This window comes from Puma concolor, chromosome E1 (assembly GCF_028749965.1).
Source record: "Puma concolor isolate L17-30 chromosome E1, mPumCon1.1.hap2, whole genome shotgun sequence".
Lineage (NCBI taxonomy): Eukaryota > Metazoa > Chordata > Mammalia > Carnivora > Felidae > Puma > Puma concolor.
Window position 1 is genome coordinate 31,807,033 of NC_141680.1, and position 25,254 is coordinate 31,832,286.

The following is a 25,254-nucleotide window of genomic DNA, read 5'->3' on the forward strand; positions in this document are numbered from 1 at the left end:
AAAAAAAAAAAGGAATATGGGAGGAAGAGTGGATTTAAAAGGGGGAAGATAATGAGTTCAGCTTTCCACTTGTGACTCTCGATGGCCTAGAGGAAATCTAGATGGTATCGTCTAATCCAAGCATCCCATAAAAAGAAGGCAATAGCTTGTTCTAAAGTCTCCTTAGTTTTCTGATCACGAGTGAAGTGATAATTACAAAAGAAGTTCCTGGAGACAGGTATGAAGTAAATAGAAAGCAGAAGAATTAATATAATATTAATGCAATATCCTTTGGGTTTCCCCTGAGGGAGAAAAAATTTAATGCATTCATTTATGATAGGCTATGAGTGTCTTAATTTGTTATTCCTCCTAAGAATATTTGCATTTTATAAAAGACAGCAATATTTAATTGAATCCCTGATAAAAGAATTTCAGGCACCTTAATCCTAGAAATGGGACAATTCTTTGGCCAATGGGTCTTCTGGAATTCCTCAAATAAATCATAGCACATTTATAGCTGCTAATTCCATGTGCATGGGTATGGGGGTAATTTGTACATAAATTATATACATGGGTTCTCCTCATCCTTGAACTAACTCCTCCAAAAGGTTCATTTCAAAACACTTAAGATCTTTACTATCTTGGCATCATAAGTATAGAAAAGCAGTTATTCCTGATCAATACTAAAAAATATTATTTACATCACCTATTTATTTCAAGTTGTTCTTTTAAATGCCATTTTTCAGCTCTATTTTCCCCTCCTAATTCCGTGAGTGTTATCATGCTCCCTTCAGAGTGCTCTATATGCCTTAGATGGAGAAGGGGTATGTATGTCCTCATCCCCACATAAACTCTCATCTGTGGGTTTCTGATGCATGGTCGCTGGATTAAAGCGTATGAACAATGATCTTGATTACCTACTGATCCTTTCACAGGAAAGCTTTAAGTAGTATCTCATGGATAAATTAATTGAGCTTAGCATGCCTTCTTTGAAACAATCAAGAATGGAAAGAATGGAAGAATGGAGATCTGGGGAAAGTAAGGGAATTCCTAAAGATACACAGTCTAGGAATTAGCAAAAGTGCCCTACTATCCTGACATTTTCTAACCACTAGGCAATTCCATCTCCTTTCTGTTGGAATGCCATCCTTTGTGGAACAGCCACATCACAGGGGAGAATGACCCTACTCTTGCGATTGGGGGGCCTGGGGTACTTTCTACTCTGCAAAACCTCACCCATCTCTCAGATTTCCTAACTTTGGTCTTTATTTAGAGAAGCATGCTGCTCACTGTTCTGCCAGCATCCATCTTTGTCAGCACCCAAGACCACAACTTCATCTGAACGCCCAGTGATCTACTGCAGACAGAGCACACCAAAGATATTAGACTCGGTATGACATTTATATGGATTCCGAACCCACCAGAAATGGACTGATGCTGCCGTAAAGCCTTGCTGTAGCCAGGCAAACAAAAGACTAAGAAGACGTGGTGGTGGGGGTAACAGCAATAGCCTTCTCCATTCACCTTCCCCCTCTGCAGGGATTGCCTTGCATCTTACTTAGGAAATGAAGAAATCAAGTGAGTACAGGGATTTCTGTGGCCTGGCAGAGAAGCAAAGCCAGACTTGATTATCAATGGTACTTCCAGTGGCCTTGGCGAGGCCAAAGACCAGCATGGATAATAAGACACAGTATCCCACTTTGAACCTAGTGCACCCTACCAAGCATGCATCTTCACGGAAGAAAAAAGGGCGGGAGGCATACAGGTACGAAAGCAGCAGTGGCTCAAGCGAGGGTCTGCATGCATGCCCACTGTGTGCCCTCAGTGGGCATCCTCAACATCACAGTCAGGATGTTACTTAGGGGCACGCTCATCCAGGATGGACAGAATGCTGGCACCCCACCCTGCATGTCCAACCTCTAAACTGGATTAAAGACAACATGCCTGGGTGTATATTCAGGATTGTCAGCATTGATGGGATGCATCTTTACCCAATCCAACAGGTATTTTGTAGGTACTCAGGAGCCCGATTGGAAAATGATCTTATACAACAAAAAGTATTTTATTTTTCATAGCTCTTGCTAATCAATTAGGCGAGCACGTAATGTCCTCAAGCTTGCTGCAAACAAAATGCCTAATTATCAGAAGTGGGGCTTCCCCACCCCCCATTCTTACCTCTGCACATGGATATGGATGTGCTGTCGTAGACCATTGTGTATGTGCTTGTGTGCATTCTTCATGGACTGCCTGCAGCTAACTTTGGAAGATGCAGATTTTTTTAATATCATTTAAACCGCAGCAACACACACACACACACACACACACACACACACACACACACACACACACATTTAAAACATAATCAGTGAATGAGACAGCCCCACACTCATAAGAAGAAAGACAACAGTAAATTTTACTCACCAGTTCAGGTTGTTCGAGGCAGCAGAGGAACAAGTTGTTGGTAATTGTCCAGTGCTTTCATTCAGTAAATCACATTGGCTTTGCTTTCTCCTGTGGCTCAGCCTCTGCGCAAAGCAAGCGAACCTCCTTCCTATTCTGTGTAAAGAATAAAATGCGAACAGGATCACTACAGGCAAGAGCCGAAGTCCATGATCACTGAGCTACTCTTGATGCCAAATAAAAAGAGCAAATGATGCACAGGGAGGGACGGGGAAAGGGAAACAGCTTGGCTCAGAATCTAGGTGTGTTTTCAGGACTGTCGCCCCGAGGAGGCTTGATTTCTCAATCTCTTGTATGTGTAGTCAAAGGATGCCATGACTTCAGTGTGTCTTTAGCCTATTGTATCCGTGAGGTCCATCAGGAACGGCATGCAGGGACAACGAGCTTCATGGCAAACGAGACCGAATGTCACTCAAGGATGAGCAGAGGGGCAGCAAAGGCAGCCAGTTAGCATTGCACTATCTCAACTGCAGGGAAAGAAATCTTGTCTGGCATCCAGGAGCCCACCCAGCAATCTGTGACTGCAAGCGACCTATGGCTCTCCTGGGGCCAGGCACCCCCCTATGCCCACAGCTTCCTGGGACCAGAAGCACACAGGTGACCGCCACATCCCTGCACCTAAGGGCATCTGTGCAATCCTTTCCAAGTTCCCAGCAGGAGCTAAGAAAGCTCCCAATCCAGCAAGGACTGCGCAAGCATTGTTAGAGTTTTTGTCTGAGCAGGTTCTGAGGAAGTAGTCAGCCGATCTGGGTCATAGGCCACCAAGAGGCTCAGTGTTGGGAGGAAGATTCCAGTGTTTCTTTCATGCGGGCTACATATGGGTGCACCTGGCTCCTTTCATGACGTTATGCTTTACATGACTAATGAAACACACAGAATGAATTTCCTAGAAAGCTGCTTATTTAGGCATTTTTAATGTTTCTCTCTGAAATAAAGTGGCAAATGACCTTCATAGGCTGCTTATTATGTTAGAGAGACATTGCTGATTGAGAGGATGTATTAAACCCCGCCTCCTCCACCCCTCCCCCACTCCATACAGAGATACACACACACCGACGTCCCTAGCAACAGCATTAAGAATCTTTCTAAAGATCTCTTCAAATTCTCTCTCTGCCAAATGAAAGCTTAGCTGTTATGATGACTTCAGAAATAGTTTTGGACCCTTCTCCTGGGCACTGACTCTGGTATGTTATTTATACCTGGACCCAAATCAACTCCCAAATTTTGAATGTGACTCTGCAGCAAATCAGGAGAAAGTCTCTGGTTATACATAAGAGGGTGTTATGTTAATCTTTGGCCTTGTAATGAATTAGAATCCTCGGAATGACCTCTTGTATTCCTGAAAATCTCCCCCTTTCTAGAGACAGCATCTCACTGTGGTGGCTGATGGGTCTCTGACACATGGCAGCTCTGGGGATGGGATCCAAGGTGAGGCTCAGTAACTCCTAAAACCTTCCAAAGGAGAGGCTCAGGTTAGCTTTTCACAATTGTCTTAACTTTTTCTTTTCTCACTTAGAAGGTAAAATCTCTGAAACAACAACTTCTTCTTCTTCTTCTTCTTCTTCTTCTTCTTCTTCTTCTTCTTCTCTCTCTCTCTCTCTCTCTCTTAGATTTATTTGTCCATGGAAGCATTGCTATGAATAATCTAATTTGGTAATATTCATGCCCAGAAGGCTATTTTTTTCATCAAGGATTAAGAAAAGAGTCAGGCTTTTGTAGCTTAAGCCTAAACTAGTGCCAGGTAAAACTTTACCCTTATCTCTAAAAAGACTTTGACTTTAATGCAGATTTATTTCAATTCCATATGCTGGGGAAAGCCAGGTGACTGGGTAATGCTACTAAGGTTAGGAGCTGTCTGAGAGGGGTCATGAGTTCAGCTGGACATGCAAACCTAAGGAGATGATGCCTTAGTAATAGCGGCCTTGCTTCCAGGAGCGAATGCTCCAGACGGAGTCATTATCATGCACCCATGTCCATTGCATGGATTCATCCATTCATTCCTCAATCCACTTTTCAACAGATGTGTATTATTAAGTACTTAGTAGCTGTGCCACTGTGGCACACTGTGCCAAATACTTTAATGTCACCAAAAAGCTTATCAATGAAGTATAAACTCCTTCCCACACCTTTAGCAAAATACTCCATAGTGTGGCTCTGCCTACCTCTGTAGACTCATTTCTTGACCCCTCCCTACTCACCCCCCATGCTGTGGCCCATTTAAATGTCTTTCAGTTCTGTGGACCTGCTGTTCTGTCTCTCAACTCGAGAATTCTGCATAGGATATTCTTCCATTTGAACACTTAAGTCCCTTTTGTCTGGCTAACTCATGCACAGCGCTACAGCCTTGGCTTAAACATCATCTCCCAGGGATACTCTTCAAGCTCTTGGGCTGTTAGGGTCCCCACACCGTGGTCCTAGAGCACCTTATACTCGCCCATCATGACATCTATCACATTTTGTTGCACTAACTTGCTTTCCAACAGCCATTCCCATTTTACTGTAGGAGTTAAGTGCAAAGCCTTTTATTCACTGCTCTATTTCCAGTCTGGCAGAGTTCCTGGCACATAGAAGGCATTCAATAAATATTTAGCGAGTGTTTTGTTGAAGTGCTTAGCATGTGTTTGTTGAATGAATGAATAAACCATTTCAAAGAATAACAGGGGTCTGAGAATTGAAAGGAACCCTAAAGTTCACTTAGTACATCTCATTTTTCTTGCCAGGTGGCAATCCACTGAAGTCTCCCATCCTCTGATTATCCTTTCTCGATCATCTCAGCCCATAGTGATCACATACTTAGTTTGTCCCCCGCCTGCACCCAGCACTTTTAAGCACGTTCTTGCTTTCTGTTCTCCAGTTGTTTCCCAGACTTTGTCTCATCTCTACAAACGTATTCTCCATCACGCCCAGCATAAGCCTGAAATTATTTGATGCTTGATTCATTCAATAGCAAACATTTGAACAGGGAGTTGAATGACTGGAGTCTTGTTTTAGGAAGATTAGTCTGGGGTTGGGGGAAGGATGGGTTGCATTGGCCAGACCTAGACAGGACTCTAATAATGACCACAGCACAGAGATACAATTTGAAAACAGCTTTGTGTTTTCTTTCCCTCCCTCTCCCATACCCCCAACCCATATCATAATACCTAAACACTGAGCATGTTTGTTCCCTACTCAGCACTACCCCTCCACCCAATTCTACCCCCACTGTTAGTTCACTTGCTTAGGTTATTTGTGAACATGTCTCACTGATGGAAGCTCCTTTGAAGACAGGGATTACATTAAAAAAAATTTTTTTACATCTATTTATTTTTTGAGAGACATAGACAGAGCACAAGTTGGGAAGGGGCAAAGAGAGAAGGAGACACAGAATCTGAAGCAGGCTCCAGGCTCCAAGCTGTCAGCACAGAGCCCGAAGTGGGGCTCAAACGCACAAACCGTGAGATCATGACCTGAGCCAAAGTCGGACGCTTAACCGACTGAGCCACCCAGGTGCCCTGAAGACAGGGATTACATTTTAATTCATTTGTATTTTCCTCCTCTAGCCCTTATACCCCCTGCCCAGGGTGGTGTTTAGCAGGTACTGAGTGCTCAGTAAATATGAAGAAAAACACCTTATTTATGCAAAGCACTGGATGAAGCACTATGGTGAGGTGGGGAACAAAGATGATGAGGTATCTTTTCAAAGGTAAAGGGGACTGAGTTAGTGAGAGAGAATGAGTAGTTCCTTATGGGATGCTTAGGGAAGATTCACAGAGAGGTTTGCATTTGCACTGGATCTGGCAGAATGAAGACCTCTAGAGGTTGAAAAGAAGAGAGGGAAATGGAGTCAATGCACAGAATTCCCAGCATGTTTAGGGAACGACCAGTAATCCAGTTGGGCTGGAGTAAATGTGGATGGAAGATCTAATGGAATGTGGGCTGCAGAAAGAGGTCAGGGCTAAACTGGGGTGTGCGTGGATGTTCTGTTTGAGTTTGGGCTTTTTCCTACAGGAGACAGGGATTTGAGCAGGAGAATGTCAGGGATGAGGGTTAAGATCCCTCTGTTCTAGCCATCATGGACCTGGGACCAAAGCACTGAGAACCTGGAAGCAGGAAGACATTGATGGCGAGGGTCTATGGAAAAGGAGATTGGGAGCTGAAAGTTGGGTGCACTCTGGAAGAAGAACTTACAGGACTTGTCCGTGGTGTAGCTAAGAGCGGAGGAAGATGTGAGCATAAGAAAGAAGCTGAGGTTGACTTTTCAAGTTTCAACCTACATGATGGCAGATGATGGCGACAATCCATCAATGCCAGTGCACAAACACAGAGATAATATAGGTATTCAAGTCATGGCCTATGCACATTTTGAAGATAGAGAAAAGAGCAGGAGGCTGAATCCTGGGAGCCATGTGGAATGCTCCCCATGCTCCCCATGTGGGTGCCTGGACTGCTCTGAAGAAGCCATTCAACATCTGTAAAAGTAGTTAGTTCAGGCTGTGACAGATGGGCCAGCGACACATAGGGCCATGTGTAGGGGAACAGGTACAGAGTTTCCCCAGGAAGAGGACTTCCCCATGACATGGTTTCCATCTCAGAGTTGTTGAGCCTGGTGGAGCGAACTCCAGTTCGGGATGAGGAGTATTGAGCTTGAGTCCCCAGGCTGCTTCTCACCAGCTGGGTGACCTTGAGTGACCTTGGGCGAGTTACTTTCTCTCCACCAGGTCTCAGTTTTCCCACTTGGAAAATGAGGGAGCAGAGCCAGTTAAATTCAAAGGTTCCTTTTTAGTGGACTCTTCCCTGATTTGTGAAGTGCAACGTTGAGAATTTCAGAATACTTGTGAAACTAGGCCAAGGCCCACCAACATCAGAAGCTAGCAATGTCCACTCTCTCCTGCAAATTCATGCCCATATTTTGAGAACGTCCATATATCACCGCAAATGCATGTCTGCCCTGCGGTTAGTTCCGTGTGGTTTGTTTGGAAGACATAAATTTAAATTGATCACTTTTTGATGACCTTTTTCTAACGATTTTTCACTCTTTTTTTTTCAGCAAAGATTTTTTTTTTAGGGGTGCCTTTTCATTGGAGTCTCAAAATTAAATTATGGGAAGAAAGCAGCAATCCCTTACTGTGGTCAGCAAAGAGTCTGGCCAGCCTACTTCCGCTCCCTAATCTCCTGACCTTCCTTAGGGCGAGGCCGCTCAGTAATGATTCTTTTTTCAAAAATAAAATGTGCTACTTATCAAAAGCTGCTAAAAAGGAGACAAAAAAAAAAAATAGGAAAAGAAAACTAACACCCCAGGGTGTATCTGAACATGCTTATTATGTGCGAAGTTGTTAGTAATGAATGTAAAACTCTTCCTCCTCCTCCCTTGCAATTACTAAGCCCCAAAGAAAAAAGGAAACAGGGGTGGGGGAAGGCAGGAGCTATTCAGTCCCAAGCAGACCTTTTCAAAAGGTGCAGACTGCTCATAGGCATGCTATTTCTTGATTATTTTGTTTTAAGCACTAGTTGACCTTTCAGATTAAAAGTAAAGGCCCCAAAATATCCTGAGAAACTCTTTTTTTTTTTTTCTCTAAGTCTTGGAGACCAGACTCATGACATTCAGAAAAGACTCTCCAAAACGAGATGGGCCGTGTGACTTCTGCCGTGATTTGATGACAGAGTGTTTATCGGAACTAATCATGTGAGATTTTCCAGTGTTGCATTTTTGAGAAATGGGATTCTCTTAAGGAGGTTACAAACACTTCACTGAAAGCTTTCCAAGAACAGCTTCATGCCGCCTCTCGCCAGCCTCTCGCCAGCCGGAGCACCGATGTGATAATCAGGGTCCGAGCTTCTGAAAAGTCTTCTTGTTCTGGCTGCCACCCTCCTTTCAGCCGTCATTAGAATTCTCAAGCTATGAATCCCCTATTGTCTGTGTGAGCCCGGGATCCCCCACACCACGCCGAGGAAGGAATGTGAACCTTCTAGGTCTGGTCCTAAGCCTCAACCCTATCCAGCAGGTCACAAAGCCCCATTTATACTTGGCTCCAAAGTTTTATCATAATTCTTTATCTGCTCAGCCCCATAGATCCTCTAGGGCAGTCAGGAGACGTTTGGTAATGAAGCCCATTTATCCTCATTTTCTCAATTGGCACACTTAAAGTTCTAATATTTATGTTCACACTGTCCTAATTTTGAATGTCAAAGATACTATGCGAGACAAGGAGCATTGCCAAAGGATAATTGAACCGCACTGAAGAGTTCACCAGAGTCTGATGCGTGATGTGGTTTGTCATATTACCAGTCATTGCATCACAAATAGTTAACTTCAATAGCTTGGTGGAAACATAGTAACAAACGCTGCCATTTATCAAACACCTCTTCCTGTGTGGCATGCAGCGACGTCACTGAATTCTCACACTTTACGAAGAGGATTATCCACTTTTTATTGAAACTAAGGTTCAGAGAGATTAATTAACCTGTTTCTGTGCATTCAGAGGCTGAGCTTAGACTCAAACCCAGATCTCTGACTGCAAAGCTCACGGCATTTGTACCTCACTCCTTTGCCTCTTACCAGAAATACAATTTGTGAGTCGTTTTAAATTAGCATAACACAGTTATTTTTCATCACAGATAAGCAAAGAATTTTAAACTTAAGGCTGTTAAAAAGGTTTTGGCCAACTGAGTAATGAGATCTGTTCTGATAAGTATTAGCATGCTGTCAGGTCAGAGTAGGAATTTGTGGCATATATTTCACCTATCAATAGGTGGCAGTATTCACCTAAATCTCTCCAAGAGGAATTAGCACAGGTCACTCACAACCATCCCCAAGGCCATCTACATTTTTTGATGCACTGGGTTTTATCATGAAGAGTAGCATTTACAATAATTGGGCTACTAACTGGATCTTCATCATGCCTTCGGAGAGTGAGATTTGGACTCCAGTGGGTTGTTTGGGAGGGGGATGCGCCATCACAGAGACCTTGGGACCCCTCTCCATTCACAACATTCATTTTGGCCATTTCCTCGAGGGAGGTCTTTGTCTGCAACTGGAAGCCAAAGATGATTTGGGGGTCTTCGTTTACTTTAAGAATCTTCAGCAGAATTTTCAAATAATTTAAAAATGAAATTATTAATACCCTAAGATTTGATAATTCATACATTCATAATTCAGAGAAAGTTTGCTCAGATCAGGACAATAAAGCAACCGGCAGACCTCATGGTTTCAAAGTGGTTTCAAGACCTATGGGCATGTATACTCGCCCATCAAAACATATGAATCTTCACCAGGATACATGAAAACTGGAGTCCATAAAGTAAGTGCTCAATACACAAGTCAAAGTGGACAAGTTGATGAGGCCAAGTACCAAAGGATAAATGACCTCTGGGTTTTAGGCAGACTCTTCCTCTTTCTCTTATTCCTCTGTAACCTCCCCTTCTTCCTTCTCCTTTTTCCATAAAAAAATATCTTAATATCAAAAATATCTTTAGTTAAAAGTATTAGCACAGAATCTGTCTCTATCTGCTGGCTGCTAATAAGAGTCTGCCTGGTAGGATACAGTTTTACAAAGTCAGGAAAACAGGTATGGTCGTGGATAAAAGGATAAGCTGAGAAATTCTCAGGCCTATTTTTATGTTGACCCTCCCCCCCCCCCCCTTTTCATTTGGGATACTTGGAACTGATCATCATAAATGATGGACCAAGAAGCACTGAGAAATTACATAAGATGAGGAGTCCTGACTCTCAGAAATTAAGAAGTTGACTCAAGTTAAGATTCTCAGGAGACTGGATTCTCTCGAAAGAATTCAGATTGGCTGGTGGATAAAGGCAGAAGTCTTCAGAGATGGCATCTTAACTTTTTTTTACGTTCCCAAAAGGGATGAGTATCTTTCTCTGTGCTCACTGTGGCATTTGGAACCATGTTAGCGCTCACGGCATAGTCTACCTTCGTTAGAGTTACTTGTGGCCCCACTTTCCTGGACCGAGACCTCCAGGAGGGCAAGACTCATACCATCCTAACTTTTGAATTGGCTTCTCAGCTCAATGACCTGGGCCTTGTGTATGCTAGATGATGTTCAATACATATATACGTTTAGCAGAACTGAATTAAAGAGAATTCATATGAACGCATTTTATATTTCTGCCCGTAGGTTAGAAGAGAAATTGCAGCTTGGGTGTTGGAAACCTTGCACAGGTCACATTTCTTGTTTGTCATACGGTTCTTCCATTTTAGGGCCGCATTGGTAAGCGACTGTAGGCATACCATGCCAAAGCCGACACCACCCCCAGAACTATTAGTTAACTCATTTTATATCCTGGGCAAGGCCATCTTATTTTTGTAGGATGCCCCGGCCACATGAAGGTTAAATGCAGAGGCAGGCAAAAAAGCCATTATAAGGGACGTTAAGCGACCCACATTTAGTGTATCATGCCAATCACTAATGTTTCCTGCTTTTGTGGTTCAGAGACCCAACCTGCACTAAAAAGTCGAACACTACAATGCTGTTTCCTAACGGTAGTTCTCATTGTTTCCCATATTAGGGCATAGCTAAGCACAAGGGGAGACATTCATCTTCAAAAGCTTACAAAATTACATTCAACCCATTAGGCATATCAGGAGCTATTGCCACGCTCGGGAAATGAATTACCCAGCTGAATATCACAGGCATAATGAAGTTGTCAGCAGCAACAGTGCGGCTATAGATTGTCTGATTATGTGTTGGCTGTGCTGGCCATTCAGGGACACACCAGGAAGGAAGTCATTGTCATACCGTCCACAACATTCTCAGCCCTGTCCCCAGCCACGGTAATAAACCTGATATCCTGAGAAGCACATGGAAAACAACAATAACAGCAACAAACGACAAAAAGCATGCCCTTATTCCTTGCATGGCTGGAGTGTGTCCCTTCCTGGGGCTCCCATCTGTCATCTTCTTTAAAAAAAATGACCATGACAAGGAGTGCAAGTTTAGATTCTGGCCCTCCAAACAAACATTTCACAATGGGCTTCCTTAGCCTTTGTTAACCTCAAAATAAACAGCAGTCCAGCAAGAGAGCTTTAACTACGTGGGTGGGATTTACACCTCTCCTGTGAGTCAAAGATGGAGGCAGCCTGAGTTGTTCTTTTCTGCAGAAGGATCTGCCAAAGCAGGGTGATATAGGTAGTGTCTCTTGACATCAACCGGAATTTTCTCAAAAATTCTCTTGGCTTTTTTAAAAAACCCAAACCACAGAAAACCCATAACAAAACAAAACAAAACAAAACAAAACAGAAGCCAAACAACTTGAAGCTTTCTCCTCTCTTAATTGAGCAGGTTAAACTAGATGACCTTGAAGCAACTCCGAGCTCTAATATGCTATGATATCAAAAGGCCACTAGAGCACATAGCACATAAAAGAACACCTGCCACAAAGACAAAATGCTTTATTTCTACCCACCTTCTCAGTTTGTATCAGAAATAAGTTCTCATGCTTTAGAACCAACATGCATGAACTTTCTTTTCCTCTAGTGCAATGAAATCTGCTTTAAGCAGGTGTTATTTATCAAGAATGCTTGCTTTAAAAATAAAGAACGTTGGTGTATTTCACTCACTAACAGAATCCTATATCTATTCATGTTTTCTTTGGATAAAACCAACAAGATGTTGCTGTTGGTGGGACTGGTTCTCTTCATGCACTCACCACATTGCACGTGAGCACTGGACCCTTTGATTACCTGAGGTGGCCCCGCTCAGTGGGGAGTGATTTGCATGAGTAATCTGGGTAGTTCTGGTGGTCAGGCAAGCTGTAGAGCAAATTCCTCTCTCTCCACCCTCATTTGTTTTTGTCTCCTGGGCACCGGCCACAATAGGTTTTCATAAACTCATCCGGGGAAACTTTTTTTGGAGTTTGAGTTCAGGTTTCAGTTGGATTCTAGACCCCTAGACCGAATGTCAGAGAGGGTCCTTTGGCCCTTGGTTAGCTGATAAATAAATCTCAAGAGGTCCTCCCTCTTTTCCAGGTTTTCTTTCTCTATTTACTCTAGCCCGAGAGTTCCTTAGATGATCCCCATGTGTCTGGCTTGGGATCCAGTCTCCTGCCAACCTGCTCACCTGCCCAGCCCCACCAGAAACACCCCACCAATTTGACAAATGACTTATCTCCATGACTTCATGACACCAAATCTTAGTAGAGAAGAGAGAATTCTTTTGTCATTAATCATGGTGAGAATTCAAAATACTGAGGTAAAGGAGAAGTGAGGATGTTCATCATCTTTGCACATCCAAACATGGTCATGAAGACCTATGCTGGGTTGTAAGACCCAGCAATTATAAAGGGAGTCTACAATGTCACTTAAACGCTGGGCCACAAGTGGCACTTCATCCATTCAAATTACTCTCTGATGAAAGGGAAAACTTCTTCCCCTTTCTCCTAACAATGTCAGATCAGGTTTGCCATACAAATTCCAGAAGCATCTGACCTAAAGCACACAGCAGTAAAAAGGCATTTAATGAATTAGAGAAGAAAGAAAAACAGAGGAAGAATCAAAAGGAAAGTTAAAGAGGTTGTAATAATAGTACTTTTAAAGAAGGCTTTAAAGATTCACCCCGTTAACTTTTAGCCCCATTTCTATTATTCCTGTCTTCCCTTGCAGACATTGGCACAGCCCCTTTCTTTCTGGCCTACTTCTTCTGTCTCCAGACTTCTGTCCCACTTCCCTTTCTTCTCTCCGTCCCAGAGTCTGAACCCCCATGACAGCAGGCCCATGAAGGGCTGAATGGGGTGCTCCGGTCACTTTGTAAGATGGCTCAGTGCAGAGCTTTTTCAAGGACCGCATATGCCAAGTACTCAAAGTAATTCTTCTATGGCATTGTCAGACTTGCCGGATGCACCTCGCAGGAGAGGGAGGCATTGAATGGATTTAGAGGCTCAATGGCTTATTCACTTCATTCAGCATTTGGGGGAAAATCCAAGACTTTGCTCAGACAGGATTAAAAGGACTGCAACGGGCACTCTCCATCAGTGCTGCCTGCCTAGCTAGGTCAGCCTCCTCCTGGTTTGAAAGGAGGTCACAAAACCTTGCCGATGTCTCCGTTCCTCAACGTTCGAACTCAGTGTATCAAACACAACCAGAGCTAGTTATTCTAAGTGATTTACCTGCAACATCAAGGAAATGTAGGGATTTTTCTGTAACAGTCCCACTCTAAAATGCATTTCCTTCTCAAATGAACACACGTGCACACACACACACACACACACACACAACCCTCGCTACATAGTCACCATCTCTTCTAGATATGTAAGTGAGAAAATCAAGTGCTTAGGAGCATTTACACTTTGTCAACCAAGTATTAATTTAGTGCAATGTGGCATATGGACAGGAGAAATTGTGGCTATTTTAACTGACTGAAACAAAACCACACAGGCTGAAGAGAGTTACATGTAACCTAGTGAAACACACTTGTCCTTGAACAAGAAGAGTTTATTTTGAGCTTGGCAGGACTGAGTGGTTGAGACAGAGTAGATTCCTGCGTGAGAAGGCATCAGGCGTCACACAAAGACCCCAGGCTTAGACAGAAGTGGTTTTGAGCTCTGCCTGAAAAAGAATCACTGCTGCTTTCCATTAACCTGAAATCATTCCCCTCTTCCTTTCTCTACACCAGTACCTTTATCTGCAGCACCCCTGCCTGGTAGGCCCTGAGGTTCAAGGTGCTGTCGAAAGTGGCAGATAAGGAAGGTGAACTCTGGGGTCCACTGCAGGAAAAAGTCTAGGATATCGGAAATGAAATGCCAGTGAGGGTCAGGAGATGCGGATAAAAGGCTTGGGTTTGCTACTTGTCAGTGGTGAAGCTCTGGCAAGTCACCTGACTTCTGAGTCTCAATTTTCTCATGTAAAAAATGGAATTAATAGTAGTCACCCTGCAAAAGGCCTGAATAGATACATCACAACAGAAGGTTTACAAATGGCCAGTAAGCACACGAAAAGGTGCTCAACTTGAATAGTCATCAGAGAATTGCAGAATAAAACTACCATGAGATACCAGTGTGTGCCCACGAGAATGGTGGACATCCAATGTCGGTGGGGGTGTGGAACAACTGGAACGCACATAGATGGTTGATGGGAGTGTGAAACGGTATAATAACCTTAGAGAACTGTTTGGCAAGTTTTTACAAAATTAAATACAACGTGCCTTATGATTCAGCAATTCTGCTTTGGGTTTTACCCAAAAGAGAGGAGAAGAAATACCCACAGAAAGAATTGTACAAGAATATTTATAGCAGCTTTGGTCAAAATCGCCAATCTGGAAACAGTTGGAATGTCATCAATGGAATAACAGATGCACAAACTGTGCTATACTTATTCTATGGAATATTACTCAATAATAAAAAGGAATGAACTATGGAGCCACATAACAATGTGACTGAATGAATCACACACACACACACACACACACACACACACAACCACCAACACCACAACAACATTATGTTGAGCAAAAGAAGCCAGACACAATAGAATACTTACAACATGATGGCATGTCTGTGAAGATATTTGGCAAACTGATCACAATAGGGATAGAAATCAAAACAGTGGTTGCCTAGGCCTGGGGAATGGGAATAGCTGACTGGATGGTAGTAGAAGGAAACCACCGGGCATGTTGGAAATGTTCTATATTTGATTGAGGTTGTCAGGAGGGTGTATTCAATTATTGAAACATATCTAACCAAACACTTAAAATCTATTCATTTTATTGTATGTAAATTTAAAGCAATAAATGTCTGCTCTAGCTACCTTACAGAGATGTTGGAAGACTGAATGAGAAACAAGGTGAATAGAAATGCCATGTAAATCTGCATTGCTGTTGTTCGATAGATAAAACCAAGCACAGACCGTATTATGGACAGGCATATGGAAGCCAGGTGCAGATCCTAGGATGTGAACCCAGGCTCCAGCCCAAGGACCAAGCCCATGCTACTAGCCCATGTGATGTCTTTGTGAGAATAAGAAAAGCAAAGCTCTTCTTTTCCCCCTCACTGTGACCCACTGCTTAGAGAGCAGAGATTGGCTGAATGTCACCAACATTTTACCCACTAGGCCAGGCCTGTTTGTACCAGGAACAATCTGCATGGCTCTATACGAGGGCTCTCCTCAAGGCCTTTGTACATACTGTTCCATCTGCCCAAAACATTTGTCTGTGTCACAAGACTGGCTCTCTTTGATACTTCAGATCTTGGTTTAAATGCCATTTCCTTATGGAGGAAATATTCTGCCCTCAATCCCATGAGTCTTTATCTCAACACCTTTGGGCCTAGAAGCACCAGCCATAATTTGTAATTAGTATTTCCTTTCCTGGTCTTTCTCTGTCTCCTCCTTCTAGACTATGTTTTCCATAGGGGCAGGGAGCCCACCTCTTGGTGAACAAGAGGTATAACACCCCAGGGTATAGAATAGTGCCTAGCACATGGCAGATGATTTACAAATGTTTGTTGAGTGACACGGTCTGATAGAAGTTTGGGGAGGTAGGAAGTTGAAAGCTAGTGACTTTCCCAGTGTGTGATAAGGTAGGGATACACTTGGCTATATAACTGGAGACCCGCAGGGAAAAAGGTTTTAGGGAGGACCGTGGGAGGCCAGAGACCTGGCAGCTAGGATGGCTGGGATTAGGAGTAAGACACCGAGAATGGGTAATAACATCAATGTACAAAAAACACAATATTTTGGTGTCAAATTTTTATATTTTACAATAATAACATTTTGCTAACGTGCTCTTGATTGGCCATAAGATTTTTCTAGCTTGCTTTTCTGAAAATTCATTTTTTTTGGTCATCAAGATTTATAATTTTAGTAACTTTATTTTCAGTTGATATAACTGAAAGCAAATCAGTTATTTAGCTTATTCTTAGCAAATGCAAGATCATAGATACTTTTTGATAATTTTTGATTTTGAGAGGATCTTTCTGTTGATACAGTTATTACTGGACCTGTTAAGAGTATTTTAGAAGTATAATAATAATTAGATAAATTTTTTATAATTTTGAAATATCCTTTTTAGTATATCTACAGCTGATGATTCCTGCAGAACCATTTTTCTGAAGATTTAGCTCTTTAAACAAGTTCATTTTGAATAAATCTAAACTCAATTTTGAATGTAAATGTATACAGTGGCCTTTTAATATTTCCTCTGACATTTCCTGAAACTTGTGTAGGTCATATAAGAAACTAAAACTGGGGCTTGGGTGCCTGGGTGGCTCAGTCGGTTGAGTGTCCGACTTTGGCTCAGGTCATGATCTCACAGTTTGTGAGTTCAAACCCCACGTCAGGCTCTGTGCTGACAGCTCAGAGCCTGGAGCCTGATTTGGATTCTGTATTTCCCTCTCTCTCTGCCCCAACCCACTCACATTCTGTCCCTGTCTCTCTCAAAAATAAATAAACATTAAAAAAAAAAGAAACTAAAAGTGGGTCTATCATTACAGATATTTAAAAGAATAATAAGGAAATGCAATGAATAATTCTACAAATAGAAATTTTACAACTTAGACGAAATAGACCACTTTTTCAAAAAACCCAGACTACTGCAACTGCCAATATGAAACAAGTCACTTGAATAGTCCTTTAATTGTTAGGGAAATTCAATTCATAATTTTAAAACACCGAAAAAAGAAATCTCCAGGCCCAGATGGTTTCGTTGGAGAATTTTACCAAATATTTAAAGGAAAATTAACACCAATTTTACACAATCTCTTGCAGAACATAGAAGAGGGGAGAATGCATCCCAATTCATCTTATGAAACTAATATTTACCCTGGTAAAGAAAACAAAGACAGTGCCAAAAATAAGACCACACACTACTATTCCTCATAAATATTGTAAAAATCATTAACCAAATATTAGCAATAGAATCCAACAATATATAAAAGAATTGATTATACACCATGACCAAGTGGCATGTATTCAAGGCATGCAAGGCTGGTTCAATATTTGAAAATCAATCAATGTAATTCATCATATCAACAGACTAAAGAAAAAAAACCCTCACATTACCATTTCAATTGATGCAGAAAAAGTGTTAGGCAACATTCAACACTCATTCATGATTATTACTCTAAGAAAGATAGTATTAGAGGGAGAATCCTCAGCTTGATAAAGAATATCTACCAAGAAATCTATGTCTAACATGATAGTAAATGTTGAAAGACTGAATGCTTTCCCCCTGAGATCAGGGGCACATCATGGATGTCAGCTCTCACTGCTCCTCATACTGGGATTCTTTTTTTTTTTTTTTTAACTTTTTTAAAGGTTTATTTATTTTGAGAGGTGGAGAGGGGCAGAGAGAGGGAGAGAGAGACTCTCAAGCACGCTACGCACTGTCAGTGCAAAGCCCAACATGGGGCTCAAACCCACGAACCATGAGATCATAACCTAAGCTGAAATTAAGAGTCGGATGTCTAACTGACTGAGCCACCCAGGTGCCCCAGTACTGGGAGTTCTTGTAGTATGAAGTGTAGTAAAGCAAGGAGAGAAAATAAAAGACATACAGATACCAAAGGAAGAACTGAAAGTGTCCTTATTTGCAGACAAAATGATTATCTACATAGACAGTGCCAAGGAATCTACAAAAGATTCCTAGCACTAGTAAGAGAATTCAACAAAGACACAGGATACGAAATGAACACACAAAACTTAATTGCATTTCTGTCTACTCGCAATAAATGTATAGACACTGAATTTAAAACTGCAATACCATTTACAGTTTGCCCTAGAAATGAAATCTTAGGTATAAGTCTAAAAATCATGTACAGGATTTGTATGCTGACTATAAAACACTGATGTAAAAAATCAAAGATCTTAATAAATGGAGAGACATAACACAGCCATGGATTAGAAGATACAACATAGTCAAGATGCCAATTCTCCCCAAGTTGACATCTAGTTTTAATACAATTCCTACCAAAATCCCAGCAAGAATTTTTGTAGGTAGAGGGCAGATTTTTCTAAAACATAGGTAGGAGGCAAAGGAATTAGGGTACCTTCAACAATTCTGAAAAAGGAAACTAAGCTGGGAAGAGCCAGTCTACTCAATTTCGAGATTTATTATCTAATTGCAGTGATGAAAACTGTGTGGTACTGGCAGAGGGAGAGGCGCATAGATCGATGGGACAGAATAAATAAATTAGAAACTAACCTACACAAATATGCCCAACTGGGTTCCTCTGACAAAGTTGCAAAAGTAACCAACAGAGGGAGGATAGCCTTTCAACAAGTTGTGCTGAAGCAGATAAACATCTATAGGAAAAAAAAAAAAAAAGGAAAGAAGGAAAAAAGAAAAAAAATAAAAGAAACTTGACCTAAGCCTCACACTTGATACAATCATGAGCTAAAATGTAACATGTAAACCATAACCCTCTAGAAACAGAGGAGAAAGTCTTCAGGATCTAGGACTCGGCAAAGAGTTCTTAGACTTGATGCCAAAAGCACACTCCATAAAATGAAAAACTGATAAACTGGGCTTCATCCAAATGAAATTTTGCTTTGTGAAAGGATGAAAAGACAAGCTGCAGAATGGGGAAAGAGATTTCCCAGCCACGTATCTGACAAGGAACTGGTATCTAGAATACACAAAGAATTCTCAAATGGGCAAAAGATATAAAGAGACATTTTACCAAAGGGGATATTCAGATGGCAAATAAGCCGTAAACACATGATATTATACTCACCATCATTAGCCATTAGGGGAACACACAATGAGAGGCCACTACAAACCTAGCAGAATGGCTAGAATAAAAAAAATAGTGACAACACCAAATGGTGGCAAGGATGCAGAGAAAGTGGATCACTCATGGTGCCAGTGGGGATGTAAAATGGTATCGTCACTCTGGAAAACTGGGAATTTCTTAAAGCGCTAACCATGCAAATGACCTATGTCCCAGCAATTGCACTACTTAGGCATTTATCTTAGAGAGATGAAGACTAGTTTTGGCACATGTACACGAACGTCTATAGCAGCTGCATTTATAATAGCCCCAAACTAGGAATAAACTAGATATTCTTCAATGGAAAGATGGTTAAACAAATAGCCATAATATGGAATACTACTCAGCAATAATAAGGAACAGATTTCTGGGGCGCCTGGGTGGCTCAGTCGGTTGAGCGTCCAGCTTCGGCTCAGGTCTTGATCTCCTGGTTTGCAAGTTCGAGCCCCGCATCGGCTCTGTGCTGACTGACAGCTCGGAGCCTGGAGCCTGCTTCGGATTCTGTGTCTCCTACTCTCTCTGCCCCTCCCCCGCTCATGCTCTGTCTCTCTCTCTCTCTCTCTCTCAATAATAAATGTAAAGAAAAAATTAAAATAAGGAACAGACTTTGGATACACATGACAGCCTAGGTAAATTTCTAAAGAATTATGCTGAGTAAAAAAAGTCAGTCTTAAATGGTTACATACTGTATTATTCCATTTATAGAACATTCTTGAAATGCAAAAATATTAAAATGGAGAAGAGATTAGTAGTTGTCAGGGGTTAAGGAGGGAGTGGGTGTGGTTATAAAACTAAAGGGCAATGGTAAGGATCTTTGTGGTGACAGAAGTGTGTGTTTTTTTTAAATTTTTTAAATGTTTATTTATTTTTGACAGAGAGAGAGAGAGAGAGAGAGAGAGAGAGAGAGAGAGAGAGAGCATGAGTGGAGGAAGGGCAGAGAGAGGAGACCCAGAATTTGAAGCAGGATCCAGGCCCTGAGCTGTCAGCACAGAGCCCGACGTGGCACTCAAACTCACAAACTGTAAGATCATGACCTGAGCCAAAGTCAGATGCTCAACCGACTGAGCCACCCAGGCGCCCTAGAAGTGTTCTGTTTCTTGACTGCGTCAATATCAGTATCCTGATACTGATACTGTTGTCATAAGATGCAAGATGTTATAATCAGAGAAAACTTTGGGATCTCCTTGTGTTATTTCTTACAACAGCATCTGAACCTACGGTTATTTCAAAATTAAAAGTTTAAATTTTTTCTTAATGTTTATTTATTTTGAGAGAGAGAGAGAGACAGAATGCGAGTGAGTCAGGGGCAGAGAGAGAGGGAGACACAGAAGCTGAAGCAGGCTCCAGGCTCTGAGCTGTCAGCACAGAGTCCCACACGGGGCTCAAACTCACGAACTGTGAGATTATGACCTGAGCCGAAGTTGGACGCTCAACTGACTGAGCCACCCAGGCGCTCCCCAAATTAAAAGTTTAGTTAGGGGCGCCTGGGCGGTTCAGTTGGTTAAGCTAGTGCCTCTTGATTTCGGCTCAATTCACGATCTCACGGTTGTGAGATCAAGCCCCACACTGGGCTCTGTGCCAGGCACGGAGCCTGCTTGAGATTCTCTCTCTCCCTTCCCCTCTGCCCATTTCCTCTGCTTGCATTCTCTCTCTCTCTCTCTCTCAAAAATAATATTTATGATTAAAAAGTTGGTCAGCTGTGAAAATAGTCTGCTTCAGTTGTCTGATATTTAACCTCCATCAGTGCTTCTGTGGTATGAAAGCAGACGCGAGCACAGAGGACCGGTTCTGGTAACACCGTGCCTATGTCTACCTGGAGGGCAGCAAGCTGGTGCAGAAGGGCAGAGAGATTTTGTACAAACAAGTTTTCTAGTGGCGTGAGGGTATGTTACCTGACATACTGCTTACCCAGGATCTAGTGCAGGGCTTTGCACAAAATTAAAAATCAGTAAGTAGCTACTGAAGGTAATATTGAATAAAAGGATACTTTCAGAAATCTGCTGTTTTGCCTCAGAGTTGGACGGTGTTGCTTGTTCCTCAAATCTAATGGAATTGTTGGCCCTCAGATTCCCTAGCAGTGACAAGGTGAAGATGAAGTTACTTGTCTGAAAATTTGGTATGCAACTCACTCAGAAATCAAAGGAACTAGAAAGCCAAAGGAAGCCAAAGAGAGCCAAAGCAAGTGGCCTTGTAGAGTAGACAGAGCATGGGTTGTGAATTCTTTCACCCAACAAATCCATTCCGGAGACATTATCCTGCAGTTATCCGTCCACAAATGTGCAATTGCATATAAACAGTGCACATTTCATTGCAGTAGTGCTTCTGGTTGCCAAAAGTTGGAAAAAAAAATATTCAATAGATTTAAATATACCATGACAATCCTTATAATGAAATACCATGCAACTATTAAAAAGGATCTGGTGCATAGGTATTATTGACACAGAAAGATACTCAAGAAAAAAATTTTAAAGCAAGTTCTAGAACAGTTCTAATTTTTTTGTATAAAAAATGTATACATATGTCTCTAGGTTTAGTAGTATACACTAAAAAAATAGGAAAAAAAATGTACTCTGTGCTATGAACATGGGTATCTTGGGAGAAAGTAGGATTATGAGGGACTTTAACTCAGTTCTCTATTTCTGTATGTTTGAATAGGTTATACTGATATCGATAACTTCTGTAAATCACACAAAGGTGTTTTCTTTCCAATTTTTTTTAATGTTTATTTATTATTGAGAGACAGAGAGAGACAGAGCATGAGCAGGGGAGGGGCAGAGAGAGAGGGAGACACAGGATCCGAAGCAGGCTCCAGGCTCTGAGTTGTCAGCACAGAGCCTGACGCAGGGCTGGAACTCGTCAACTGCGAGATCATGACCTGAGCCGAAGTCGGATGCTCAGCCTACTGAACCACCCAGGGGCCCCCAAAGGTGTTTTTCTTTTAATGATGGAGGATGGCCCTTGGAGTTTGAAAGACTTGTGTTTCAAATTCAACACTTCCTTTAACTATAAATTTGGACAACTTACTTCACCTCTCCAATAAGTATGTTTAGGGGCCCCACTTTCCTTGTCTGTAAAATGGGGATAATGCTACTTACCTTATAAAGTTATCATGTGAATTCAGTGAAGGAAAACAAACATTTGATCTGGGGCCTGGCTCAAAGCAGTTAATTTATAAAATGCATTTGTATGCATTTGCCACTGCCTAGGCTGTGGGAGAGTGCCAGATTTCTGATTAGGGCCCTTGTCTACAACTTCTCAACTGTAGAAAATATTTATAGCCATAAGGCCTGTTGACTCATTGAATTTCCAAGACTGGCTACTTCCTGTCAGGTGTTTCCTGTTCTCATCCAAGACCCAAAATAAAAGCAATATGCAGTTTCAATACCCAGGTTTGGTGTTCGTGGTCTGTAGACATGCCCTTCCTTCACCCTTCAATCAGCCACCCAGATCTAGGATTTCACTGTCCCACATCTACTGCAAGCTAGCTCAGTGTAGACAGAAGTCCTTCAAAGCTCTGAATCTTCATCATCTAACGAGCTCAGCTCTTCTGTACTGATGGCAAAGCTATCAGGGCATTGCTTGATGGGACTTCTTACCTGTAACTTTGAGAGATGAGAAAAGTCCGCACGAGAAAGCCTCAGGTTGGGCCATTAATTATATTACCCACTTCTAATGCCATATGGTGAAAGTGGGATGAGGTAAGCCGGCATTTTAGGGCATTTTGAATTAAACTGAGCCATTATGATTGTGTCCTACACTATTATATGCTGTGTACTGGGAGACTCTGTGATCCTTCGTGTCCAGAAAGAGGCACCCCAATCCAGCAGTGAGCAGGCTGCCAGAAAGGAGCCGGACCAGAGTTTAACTCAAGCTGATTGGTAGAAGAGGCGACAAATCTGGAACTGATGCAGGTCAAACAAGCCTAGATAGTCCCTCTCATGGCCGAGGTGCGACACTAATGCATGGCTCATTTCTGCCTGTGCTGTGGATGTCTGGGGATTATGTGAGCCCTTTTGATGACAGCAAACCCACTAACTCTGGAGGAATGCCATCTTTATGAAACCTTGTGAGAACACTTCATATGGCTGTTGATACATGCCGCTGGCTCCTGTTCTCTCTCTCTAGGGATGATGTGGAAAACTAGATGAGAAAACAATTACCGTGTTTTAGAATTAGTGGTTTCAATTCTTTCAGACTGCTTGTGTGCATGAGCTTCCGGTGCTGAACTCTGGGATTTGATTAAGGTGGAGGGACCCAAAATCTGAGGAGCAGACCTCCCAATTCGGAAGTACCGATAGGGGGCTCTCAGCCTGATGGACAAACAGTCAGATATCTGAGGACTCTATCACAACACCCTGCCGATTATTGCCATCTGCCTGTGAAACTGATCTTTCTCTTGCCCTCAGAGCCCTGCAGGAACAGCAAGGGAAGATGTCATTTTTGCAAACGCATAGCTTCTCGAGCTTGGTATCTGACCCATCAATACTGACCTTGGGACTTGCAGTTTGATTCATTTTCTTAAAAAAAAAAAACAAAACAAAACGCAATTTCCTGTGTCTAAGGAGGGGGGAAAGGTTAAAAAATATCATTATAAAGGCTCCAAAGATTTTTAGGACATCAAATTGCTCTGACAAACCATTTTTATGAGTTAAGTGTAAAGGAAACAGAAACATACGGATTAAATTTCCCTTAAAATACACATGGGCTTAAAAATTAAGGGGGAAAGAAGGACTTGGCAATGTGGGTTTCAGACTTTGCCAAACCCCAACTCCTGAGAAATAACTTGAGATGCTTGACGAACCCAAAAAGCAGCTGGGTTTGCCCTGTGCCCTCACTGAGCGACATCTAGAGTCCCATGTGATTGGAAGCTGTGTAACTGAAATATGCTAATTTATAAAGTCATGCTCTGATTCTTCAAACTCCCCCAAACAGTCCCTGTTCACAAAATTTCTCCCTGAAGGCCTCGTCCTCCTCCGGGTTCTCCTTGTATCCAGGCAAAATCACAGGTCAGCATTATAATTCCCATTTCATGGATGAAAACATCCGAGCTCGATGAGGTTTAAATGAGATGGTTGGTGGCAGCTTTCTCAAGACAGAAAATTTACCCATATGCACCCCACACCTGCCTTGGGAATAAAAGAAAGTCACTGGTTCATTAAGTTCTATAATGGATTCATAGACAGATGGCCAGTATAAACCCCCCATCGAGCACTGAGAATTCAGAGCAGTGTGTATGAATTTGTATAGTATTCATTCATTCGTACATTCCATAAACAAATGCTTATGGAACACAAATGCACTACTGGGATCACAAAAGAGAACAGGAGAAGGAGCAGCTAACAGTTATTGGGGTTTACTATGTGCGGGAGATTGTGATAGCCCCTTACCGTGAGTGCAGTGTCCTATTTAATGCTCACTTGAACATTCAGAGGTCTGTACTATCACTACCCTGTTTTACAAAAGAGGAGGGAGGCACAGTGGGATTTAGTTGATTTGCCTAAGATTGGCTAGAAAGGGCAGATCTAGGATTCAAAGCCAAGATTGGTGTTAAAGACACATGGATTCTGCCTTCAAGGAAACCTAGCACCTTCTGGGCAAGCTAAGACATACATATTCAAATGTAAATATAATAAAGAGGGATAAATGTCCCAGAGACATTCAGAGCACGGAAGCATTAGCTTGTACTGAGATCAGGAAGGCTTTGTGTAGAAGGCAGCACTTGCATAAGATTTTAAAAGATGGGTAAGATCCGAATACCAGGGGAGAGGTCAGAGTCATTCCTGCTTGGAGAACACCTGAGAGAGACAAGGGAAGAGAGAAGGAAGCCTAGGGCACAACAGGAGGTCCTGCAGAGATGCACAGAAATCATACCAGACGCACCTTTGACTCAGGCAAGTGCAATTATGTACCATCAACCGAAACAAAAGAAAACAAACCCTCCAAAATAAATTGCTCGGGCCATTTCATCTGTCAGTGCCTAGAAAAATGAGTAGAAGACAGGAGGAAAAGCCTGTTACTTACTCAGTTGGTTCTGACTCTGAGAACCTCTCGTGATGTGAGCATGTCACAGCGCGAAGTGATTCTGGAGAAGAAAGGTGGACATTTTTGCACAACAGAGT

The 25,254-nt window shown here is 42.1% G+C and overlaps 1 protein-coding gene across 1 annotated transcript in view; it reads right to left on the reverse strand.

The window, feature by feature from the left end:
* Positions 1–25,254, reverse strand: part of ANKFN1 (ankyrin repeat and fibronectin type III domain containing 1) — a 302,257-nt gene that overhangs the window by 149,700 nt on the left and 127,303 nt on the right. The window contains exon 3 of the mRNA XM_086686907.1: positions 2,401–2,535. Within this exon, the coding sequence (XP_086543033.1) occupies positions 2,401–2,535 (135 nt within the window). The remainder of the gene's footprint in view (positions 1–2,400; positions 2,536–25,254) is intronic.